At 46.9% G+C, this 11,552-nt stretch overlaps 1 protein-coding gene across 2 annotated transcripts in view; it reads right to left on the reverse strand.

Annotated features, from left to right (window-relative positions):
• Window positions 1-11,275, reverse strand: part of itga6a (integrin, alpha 6a) — a 29,111-nt gene extending 17,836 nt beyond the window's left edge. For both annotated transcript variants that reach the window (XM_064944767.1, XM_064944768.1), the window contains exon 1: window positions 10,975-11,275. In XM_064944767.1, the coding sequence (XP_064800839.1) occupies window positions 10,975-11,156 (182 nt within the window). In that variant the 5' untranslated portion in view covers window positions 11,157-11,275. The remainder of the gene's footprint in view (window positions 1-10,974) is intronic.
• Window positions 11,276-11,552: the final 277 nt, after the last annotated feature.

The following is an 11,552-nucleotide window of genomic DNA, read 5'->3' on the forward strand; positions in this document are numbered from 1 at the left end:
TATTGAACCACCAGCATTCATATGTTCTCATGTTCTGAGCAAGGAGCTTAAACGTTAACTTTTATACATGGCACATATTGCACGTTTACTTTCTTCTCCAACACTGTGTTTTTGCATTATTTAAACTAAATTGAACATGTTTCATTATTTATTTGAGACTAAATATATTTTATTTATCTATTATATTAAGTTAAAATAAAAGTGTTCATTGTTCATTCATTATTGTTGTAATTGTCATTATTACAAATATATATATATAAAAACCGTCTGATTAATCGATATCGGCTTTTTTTGGTCCTCCAATAATCGGTATTGGTATTGGCATTGAAAAATCATAATCGTTCGACCTCTAGTCTCAACATCAACAGTGAAGACGTGACTCCGGGATGCTGGCCTTCTAGGCAGAGTTGCAAAGAAAAAGCCTTATCTCAGACTGGCCAATAAAAATAAAATATTAAGATGAGCAAAAGAACACAGACACTGGAACTCTACCTAGAAGGCCAGCATCCCAGAGTTGCTTCTTCACTGTTGATGTTAAGACTGGTGTTTTGTGGGGACTATTTTTTTTACCTTTATTTTACTAGGCATTCTTATTTTCAATGACAGCCTAGGAACAGTGGGTTAACTGCCTGTTCAGGGGCAGAATGACAGATTTGTACCTTGTCAGCTCGGGGCTTGAACTTGCAACCTTTTGGTTACTAGTCTAACGCTCTAACCACTAGGCTACCCTGCCACCCCAATTTAATGAAGTTGCCAGTTGAGGACTGGACAGTTGAAGAGATCTTCAGTTTCTTGGCAATTTCTCGCATGGAATAGCATTCATTTCTCAGAACAAGAATAGACTGACGAGTTTCAGAAGAAAGTTCTTTGTTTCTGGGAATTTTGAGTCTGTAATCGAACACACAAATGCTGATTGTCACGTGTGCTCCCTCTCCGACCTCTAGGTCACCAGGCTGCTCATTATGGCGCACACCTGTCACCATCGTTACGCACACCTGCGTGTCATCAGACTCACCTGGACTCCATCACTTCCCTGATTACCTTCCCTATATATGTCACTCCCTTTCCTTCCCCAGTCATCTTTGTTTACATTTCTGTTTCATGTCTGTGTGTGTTTCTTGTTTTGTATTATTTTGCGTTAGTTTTTATAAATAGTCACGGCTTTCGTTGTGGGAAGGAGGAGCGGACCAAAATGCAGCATAGTTGTGATTCATTTTATTTAATAAGGAAACTATACACGATAAAACTAACAAAATAACAAACTAACAAAACTTTGTTTTGTCTTTTGTTTTAGTATTGTCAGGGCGTGAGTTGGGTGGGTTGTCTATGTTAGTATTTCTATTTCTGCGTTTGGCCTGATATGGTTCTCAATCAGAGGCAGCTGTCAATCGTTGTCCCTGATTGAGAACCATATTTAGGTAGCCTGTTTTCCTTTGTGTTTTGTGGGTGGTTATTTTTTGTGTGTCTGCACAAGACAGAACTGCTTCGGTTGTCACTTTGTTGTTATCTATTTTTGAAGTGTTCCGTTTCTTATTAAAAAGATGAACACTAACCACACTGCGCTTTGGTCCTCTCCTTCTTCCACCTCTGAATGCCGTTACAGAACCACCCACCAAAAAAGGACCAAGCAGCGTGGTAACGGGCAGCAGCAGCAGCAGCGGTCGCAGGACTCCTGGACATGGGAGCGAGATCTGGACTATGTCACAACTTGGGAGGAGATAGACAGGTGGTCAGTCGGCCCAGGGAGAGTGCCGGAGCCCGCCTGGGATTCTCTAGAGCAGTGTGAGGAGGGATACCGGGCAAATGGAGTCAGCACGGCGGCGCAGAAGAAAGCCCGAGAGGCAGCCCCAAAAATTTCTTGGGGGGGGGGCACACGGGAAGTGTGGCGAGTTCAGGTAGAAAACCTGCGCCAACTTCCCGTGCTTACCGGAGAGAGAGGGACCGGGCAGGCACCATGTTATGCCGTGAGGCGCACGGTGTCCCCGGTGCGTGTGCATAGCCCGGTGTGGTACATCCCAGCTCCTCGTATCGGCCGGGCTAGAGTGGGCATCGAGCCAGGTGCCATGAAGCCGGCTCAGTGCATCTGGTCTCCAGTGCGTCTCCTCGGGCCGGTGTACATGGCACCAGCTCTATGCATGGTGTCCCCGGTTCGCCAGCACAGCCCAGTGCAGGCTATTCCATCTCGCCGCACTGGCCTGGCTACGGGGAGCATTCAACCAGGTAGGGTTGGGCAGGCTCGGTGCTCGAGACTCCTGTGCGCCTTCACAGTCCGGTCTATCCGGTGCCACCTCCACGCACCAGCACTCCGGTGGCAGTCCCCTGCACCAGGCTGTCTCTCCGTCTTCTGCCTACAGGTGCTCCCGCCTCTCCAGCGCTGCCAGAGTCTCCCTCCTGTCCTGAGCTGCCAGAGTCTCCCTCCTGTCCTGAGCTGCCAGAGTCTCCCTCCTGTCCTGAGCTGCCAGAGTCTCCCTCCTGTCCTGAGCTGCCGGAGCCGGCAGTATGTCCTGAGCTGCCAAAGCCGGCAGTCTGTCCTGAGCTGCCAAAGCCGGCAGTCTGTCCTGAGCTGCCAGAGCCGACAGTCTGTCCTGAGCCGCCAGAGCCGCCAGTCTGTCTTGAGCCGTCAGTCAGCCAGGAGCTGCCAGAGCCGTCAGTCAGCCAGGAACTGCCAGAGCCGTCAGTCAGCCAGGAGCTGCCAGAGCCGTCAGTCAGCCAGGAGCTGCCAGAGCCGCCCGTCAGCCAGGAGCTGCCAGAGCCGCCCGTCAGCCAGGAGCTGCCAGAGCCACCCGCCACGCCGGCGATGCCGGAATCGCCCTTCACTCCGGTGCTGCCGGAATCGCCCTTCACTCCGGCGCTGCCGGAATCGCCCTACACTCCGGCGCTGCCAGAATCGCCCTTCACGCCGGCGCTGCTGGAATCGCCCTTCACTCCGGCGCTGCCGGAATCGCACTTCACTCCCGCCTGTCCGGCGCTACCGGAATCTCCCGTCCATTCGGGACCCATGGCTAGGGTCCCCAGTCGGAGGTCGGCGGCGAGGGTCGCCGCTCGTAAGAGGCCACGGGAGCGGTTGAGGAGGTGGACAAAAACTGTGGGAAGTGTGTTCCACGTCCCGCGCCAGAGCCGCCACCGCGGACAGACACCCACCCAGACCCTCCCCTATAGGTTTATGTTTTGCGGCCAGAGTTCGCACCTTTGGGGGGGGGGGTGCTGTCACGTTCTGACCCTAGTTCCTTTGTTTTGTCTTTTGTTTTAGTGTGGTCAGGGCGTGAGTTTGGTGGATTGTCTATGTTAGTTTTTCTATGATGTTCTATTTCTGTATTTGGCCTGATATGGTTCTCAATCAGAGGCAGCTGTCAATCGTTGTCCCTGATTGAGAACCATATTTAGGTAGCCTGTTTTCCTTTGTTTTGTGGGTGGTTATTTTCAGTATTTGTGTATCTGCACCAGGTAGAACTGTTTCGGTTGTCACTTTGTTGTTATCTATTTTTGAAGTGTTCAGTTTCTTATAAAAAGATGAACACTAACCACACTGCGCTTTGGTCCTCTCCTTCTTCCACCTCTGAATGCCGTTACACATCTAGTCTAAAGAAGGCCAGTTTTGTTGTTTCTTTAATCAGTACAACAGTTTTCAGCTGTGCTAACATAATTGCAAAAGGGTTTTCTAATGATCAATTAGCCTTTAAAATTATAAACGTGGATTAGCTAACACAACGTGCCATTGGAACACAGAAGTGATGGTTGCTGATAATGGGCCCCTGTACGCCCATATGTAGATATTCCATAAAAGAACAGCCAGTTCCAGCTACAATAGTCATTTACAACATTAACAATGTCTACACTGTATTTCTGATCAATTATTCTGATCAATTATTATTGTAATGGACAACAAACGTGTTTTTTTGTTCAAAAACAAGGACATTTCTAAGTGACCCCAAAATTTGAAAGGTAGTTTATATTATTATTTTACTAGGCAAGTCAATTAAGAACAAATCCTTATTTACAATGGCGGCCTACACCAGCCAAACACAGACCACGCTGGGCCAATTATGCGCCACCCTATGGGACTCCCAATCATGGCCGGTTGTAATAAAGCCTGGATTTGAACCAGGGTGTCTGTAGTGATGCCCTTTGCACTGAAATGCAGTGCCTTAGACCACTGCACCACTTGGGAGCCCTAATATAAAGTGTCAAATGGAAAAGGGTAGATCTCTACTTATCACTTCCACTCCACATGAAACTACATAATTAGAAGGAAGGAAAATACTTTAGTGTATCACACTTAAAACGAGGTTGTGCTTTCAATGCAACCATTGGGGAGTTGCAGTGCACAGAGACTGGTGTTGTAGTGCACAGAGACATTGGCAATAAGACCCTGAAGGGCTTGAATGTAACGGGTTTCTTCCAACTCCTCCTCTGACGAAGAGGTGGAACAAGGATCGGACCAAAATGCAACATGGTTTGTTCGATACATCTTTAATAATGAAGGACACGAACAATACAAAACAACAAACGTCGAAAGCCGAAACAACCCTGACTGGTGCAACAAACACAGAGACAGGAACAATCACCCACAAACACACAGTGAAACCCAGGCTACCTAAATATGGTTCCCAATCAGAGACAACGATAATCACCTGACTCTGATTGAGAACCGCCTCAGGCAGCCATAGACTAATCTGTACACCCCACACAACCCCAAGACGAAACACACTACAAACAAACCCATGTCACACCCTGGCCTGACCCAATAAATGAAGATAACATAATAAATATAGACCAGGGCGTGACAGAACCCCCCTAAGGTGCGGACTCCCGGACGCACAACAAAAACAATAGGGAGGGTCCGGGTGGGCGTCTGTCCATGGTGGCGGCTCCGGCTCAGGACGTGAAACCCACTCTATGAATGTCTTAGTCCCCCCTCCTCGTGTCCTAGGATTGTCCACCCTCGCCGCCGACCATGGCCTAGTAGTCCTCACCCAGAACCCCACTGGACTGAGGGGCAGCTCAGGACAGAGGGGCAGCTCGGGACAGAGGGGCAGCTCGGGACAGAGGGGCAGCTCGGGACAGAGGGGCAGCTCGGGACAGAGGGGCAGCTCGGGACAGAGGAGCAGCTCGGGACAGAGGAAGCCCAGCACTGAGAGGAAGCCCAGCAATGAGAGGAAGCCCAGCCAGGTAGTTGAATCTGGCAGATCCTGGCTGGCTGGCAGTTCTGGCAGATCCTGGCTGACTGGCGGATCTGGAAGAGTCTGGTTGACTAGCAAATCTGGAAGAGTCTGGTTGACTAGCAGATCTGGAAGAGTCTGGTTGACTAGCAGATCTGGAAGAGTCTGGTTGACTGGCAGATCTGGAAGAGTCTGGTTGACTGGCAGATCTGGAAGAGTCTGGTTGACTGGCAGATCTGGAAGAGTCTGGTTGACTAGCAGATCTGGAAGAGTCTGGTTGACTAGCAGATCTGGAAGAGTCTGGTTGACTGGCAGATCTGGAAGAGTCTGGTTGACTAGCAGATCTGAAAGAGTCTGGTTGACTAGCAGATCTGGAAGAGTCTGGTTGACTGGCAGATCTGGAAGAGTCTGGCTGACTGGCAGATCTGGAAGAGTCTGGCTGACTGGCAGATCTGGAAGAGTCTGGCTGACTGGCAGATCTGGAAGAGTCTGGCTGACTGGCAGACCTGGAAGAGTCTGGCTGACTGGCAGATCTGGAAGAGTCTGGCTGACTGGCAGATCTGGAAGAGTCTGGCTGACTTGGAAGAGTCTGGTTGACTGGCGGATCCTGGCAGACTAACGGCTCTGGCTGCTCCACGCTGACTGGCAGCTCTGGCTGCTTCATGCTGACTGGCGGCTCTGGCTTCTCCATGTTGACTGGCGGTTCTGGCTGCTCCATGCAGATTGACAGCTCTGGCGGCTTCTTGCAGACTGACAGCTCTGGCTGCTCCATGCAGACTAACAGCTCTGGCAGCTCCTTGCAGACTGGCAGCTCCTTGCAGACTGGCAGCTCCATGCAGACTGGCAGCTCCATGCAGACTGGCAGCTCTGGCTGCTCCATGCAGACTGGCAGCTCTGGCTGCTCCATGCAGACTGGCAGCTCTGGCTGCTCCATGCAGACTGGCAGCTCTGGCTGCTCCATGCAGACTGGCAGCTCTGGCTGCGCTAAACGGGCAGGAGACTCCGGCAACGCTGTAGAGGCGGAAGGCTCTGGCAGCGCTAAACAGGCGGGAGACTCCGGCAGCGCAGGAGAGGAGGAAGGCTTCAACAGCGCTGAACAGGCGGGAGGCTCCGGCAGCGCAGGAGAGGCGAGGCGCACTGTAGGCCTGATGCGCGGTGCTGGCACTGATGGTACTGGGCCGAGGACACGCACAGGAAGCCTGGTGCGGGGAGCTGCCACCGGAGGGCTGGTGTGTGGAGGTGGCACAGGATGGGCTAGACCGTAAAGGCGTACTGGAGATCTTGAGAGCAGTGTTGGCACAGGACGTGCAAGGCTAGGGATGTGCACAGGAGGCCTGGTGCGTGAGGCTGGCACCAACTTCGCCAGCCGACTAACACGCACCTCAGGACGAGTATGGAGCGCTGACCCAGGTGCCATCAAATCCCTGACACGTTCCGTCGGGCGAATTCCATGCAAAAAGCACCAACACAGCAACTCCCTCATTTCTCTCTCCTCCAATTTCCTCATTAACTCCTTCACAGTCTCTGCTTCGCTCACCTCCAACACCGGTTCTGGTCTCCTCCTTGGCTCCTCACGATAAACAGGGAGAGTGGGCTCAGGTCTGACTCCTGACTCTGCCTCACTCTCCCTGAGCCCCCCACCCCAAGAAATTTTTGGGGCTGACTCTCGGGCTTCCATCCGCGTCGCCGCGCTGCCTCATACCAGTGCCTCTCAGCTCTCGCCGCCTCCAGTTCTTCTTTGGGACGGCGATATTCTCCAGGCTGATCCCAGGGTCCTTCTCCGAACAACTTCTCCTCCCAAGTCCAGAAGTCCTGTGATCGCTGTTGCTGCCTTTGATGCTTCTCCTGTGGCTCCTGCCCGTTGACACGTTGCTTGGTCCGTTTGTGGTGGGTGATTCTGTAACGGGTTTCTTCCAACTCCTCCTCTGACGAAGATGTGGAACAAGGATCGGACCAAAATGCAACGTGGTTCGTTCGATACATCTTTAATAATGAAGAACACGAACAATACAAAACAACAAACGTCGAAAACAGAAACAGCCCTGACTGGTGCAACAAACACAGAGACAGGAACAATCACCCACAAACACACAGTGAAACCCAGGCTACCTAAATATGGTTCCCAATCAGAGACAACGATAATCACCTGACTCTGATTGAGAACCGCCTCAGGCAGCCATAGACTAATCTGTACACCCCACACAACCCCAAGACGAAACACACTACAAACAAACCCATGTCACACCCTGGCCTGACCCAATAAATGAAGATAACATAATAAATATAGGCCAGGGCGTGACATTGAGGTTGTTTTGAGTTCAAATCAGTTTAACACAATCGGTGCTAGACACCGAAGGTTATCTAACTAGAGAGGAAGGGTAAGTGAGTTAATCACTTTGGTTGAGTTGAGTTCAGACAGTGAGGATATTAGTCTGTTATATAGACACACCAGCTGCTCCAATAAGTATGGCCAGCTCATCATAATAGACTATATGCTCCTTTAAAAAAATTGTTCCAAGCCCCAATGTACTAAAAAGGAAGTGGTCACTCAGTACAAGCAATAGCCAATAAATGAGTTCCTAACATTATTAATTCATTCATATTCCCAAATAAATGTTGCTGATAATTTGGCCAGATTTGCATTTTCCATTAACGCCACTGACTGTGAATATCAGATGCTCTAGGTGGGGGAAAATATAAATAGAGTCAATTGTCGATTAGTTCCACAAATATTTGCGTTGACATTTGGTTTTCTGAGCTGTGTAATGAAATAGCGGGTTAATGAGCATCACAGCTGTTAGCCAGGGCTACACATTAACTATCTTTGTGATCAACTCTGCTTTCACTTGGTTTGTTCATTATCTAAAGGTCACATGAGGATTTAAATTTGAGATCACAGCCAGTTCTTGACTTGGGCAGGAGCTCACCAGAGCTGAGTACCGGTACCTCAAATGTTCTACTTCTTGAGCTCCTGTTCCGAGAATATTACATCAAAAGTATTGTGGAGCTCCTGCACCTAAAGATAAACTGTACCGGCACCCAAAATGAGTACCGGCACCTATTTCAGTTCAAGTAAAGCACTGATTACAGACAAAATGTTTACAAGACACTGTGTTTCCCTTCTGGTCTCAATGACCTAAAACGGATAGGCCTACACATTCTTTTTATGATACTATCTTCTTTGTAACAACCAACCAAGGACAAGAACCCAACAGGGAGGGGAAACTGTCATAAAGGCAAATGGTTCATTTTCCACACGTCTTCTTAGCCTTCATTGGAGTTCTGTAGAAGACAGGGACAGATTTACTAGAATGTTTGTCATTCTCCTAACATTGACTTGACTTTTTGTTTGAATTGTTATTCATTCGAAATGGCATTGCTTCGTACATCTGATCCCAATATGTGTGGCTTTTCAAAACACCAAGACTTGAGCTCTTCTATCGTTGTTAATAAATCAGTGGCTCTCTCTCTACCCAACCAAGGAACTCCAGCTTCCCTTTGAAATTGACTGGGACACAGCCAACTGCCAGGCTCCTGAGAAATACCAAGCTTCTGTTTGTCCAACAAATACCATGAAATTCACTATATATTTTAGAGACTGCTGCTTTGGGCCATCAGCAGGCTTCTCTTGAACGTATTTCTTGGACAAGCAGAGAGATACACACACTTGTAAAACATTAACATACAAGTAAGGACATTCAACTTTTTTTAACTAGTAATTTACAGCAGCCATTACGGTGAAAATGTGCTTTGAAAATAGAATTTAAAAAAAAACGTTTTAAAAGTTGTGTTGTTCATCTGTTTCCACTCCCTATCCATTTATGGGCACAAAGGCATGATTTTGTCTAAGATGAGCATTTTAACTGTCTTATACTAACCTTTATTCAAAGCACTTAACCTCAAGCGTGTTCCCTTTCAAATGACACTATGGTTATGCTTAACTGCATCCTCCTTCTTATAATAATTTAACTGTGGGTCCATATTGCTTAACCTAAAAATCTCTGGTGTTGTAGGTGATAAACATGTAGTAAATGTGTTAATAGTGATACCAAGAACTGCCGTACCTGAAGAGGTTCACATTGCATTCCTCAAAGCAGGATCTAAGTGAGGATCTAAGCAAAAGAAGGGCAATCTGAGTGATCTAAGGAATCCTGGCCAAAACGTTGTTATCAGTGCATTGCAGACTGGGCCTTTGCATCTCTAATGTACTGCAGCAAGTGCCCTCTGGCTGCCACCAAATGTGTGCTTGCTTGTTGGAGCTCAGCTAAGCTCACCCTGGCTACAGTATGTGTGTGGATAGGACATGCAGCAGAGCCCATCCCCCTGCTCTGTTCTTCTGGTGGGGAGCTGGAACACACACCTGTGAGGCATGGTTTTGTCCCGCACTGGATCATTGCACTCACCCCTAACTTTCCTGGCACCTCAGGGTTTGCTAAATGAAATGAATCACAGGTTACACACGGATGGTGCCCATCCTATCTATCATTAACATTACTAATCATTATTGAATGTCAGGTATGTTAAAATATTTTGCTCTTTCGGGAATAAAGCAATGCTGACCATAGTTAAAATACATCTTTATTTGATAAAGTTAGACTTCATGGATTGTTCTTTATCTAAATATATTCAATGTTCATGGCTGCAATGTTTTTAAATGGTGCACAGTGCACTGCACACACACAGTGTGTTCTGTCTGGGCCACTGCCCTTAGCACCCTGTTCTAAACCAATAATTCACCCCGACCCATGCCACACTCATCCACTCTCAGTTGGGACAATTACATCAGGTCACCAATCATTCCTCTTTTCAGAGGAATTCATCTAAATGGTGGATTACAGTTGAATAGATAAAACCATGGTTGCACCACTGCAGATGCCTGAGTTACTATTTAGTAGAATGACAACCATTTGTTATAAACTCGGGTTTATAACCATGTTATGAACTCATTAAATAAGTGCACAAGAATGGAGTTGCAGGCAGATATATTTTTAAGAATTAAAAACAGCAGAAGTAAATGCTGTTGGTTACTTGACACCAAAATTCTTCTGAAATGATAACAGTGATAATATACTTTTCAATAAACATCTGGGTGTGCAATCAAGTGTCCCATACTATGAAAAAAAACGTATGATATCCCGTGTGTATTCACTTCTTAATGTCCTTACATATTTCCTATTCATATTCAGAGGTCCCCATCTCAACCTCTCATTTGAGGGATAGAGTCACTTTCTTTTGAACAAATGTCATTAACATGCATGATTTCTCCAGTGACAAAGCCTCGTTACCTCTGGTTTTCCATTGTTAATTTGTAGCAAGGACCCTGTCAAAGGGCATTCTGAAACACACAATGACTGAACCCACGCACTACTGAATATAAATACTCAATGTGCTTCTAGCCCATTAACACGCATTCAACACTTAGGTCTCCAAAACATAGAGTAAAAAAATAAAATTAAAGTTTAAATGTTTAACTTTAAAATATTTAAAAACCATGTACGAATAGAAATAGTTAATTTCTCTCCATAACGAAAAAAATTGTGGAACGTTGCATTAATAGGAAACCTTTTTAAATGCACAGTATCGTTTTAAATGCACAATATTCTCCTCCCTTGACAAGAAAACGGTCCCACCGGAATTTGGTCAATGGACCTGCTACGATACATCAAGTGATGAACGCTCCAACTAACCTTACTGTAAAATGGAGACCGGAGACGCACAAGAAGTAGCCTAACCTACCCACACGAAGTGTAAGCCTAATAAATGTTACATAACTAATTCAACAACAATATCAACAACAACACAAAACTAAACTTACATTCTCTTATCTGAAGGAATAAGTTGCCGGTGCATGGCTAGAGAGAATCCAAATAAACTGCCCGGTTCCCCGTCTTTCCTCAGTACATTCAAGGTATCCAGGTTGAAGGCTGATATGGGAGTCCATTCTAGCAAACAAAAAAGTGCCACATGAATTGGAAAATATCTTATTGGGAGAACCATTGCGCTAGGAGCAAATGGTACCACTATAGTCCAACGTTGTGCCGCTGTCTCCACGTTCCACTACACCTCGCTCAGGATTCTCTGCTGAATGGTTCTGTTGTTTTCCCGGGGTTATGGATAAAGTTCGTGCAGTACAGCGCCCCTCCCTCCTCTGCTTGGTTGTCACTAGTTAACACATCGACAAAGTCTAAATTGGCTATGGTAATCATTATTGAAAACAAAAAAAACAGCATTTTGCTTTTAATTTAAGGTTAGAGTTAGGTTTAGAATTACCAGTGTGGTTACGATTAAAAGTTAAGGCTAGGGTTATGTTTAAATCACATTTTAAGAAGAGAAATTGTAGAAATAAACGGGGTTTAGCCATTTGTGGCTGTGTTGACTAGTGACACTCCTCTG

Source organism: Oncorhynchus masou, chromosome 29, assembly GCF_036934945.1.
Source record: "Oncorhynchus masou masou isolate Uvic2021 chromosome 29, UVic_Omas_1.1, whole genome shotgun sequence".
NCBI classification, from domain to species: domain Eukaryota; kingdom Metazoa; phylum Chordata; class Actinopteri; order Salmoniformes; family Salmonidae; genus Oncorhynchus; species Oncorhynchus masou.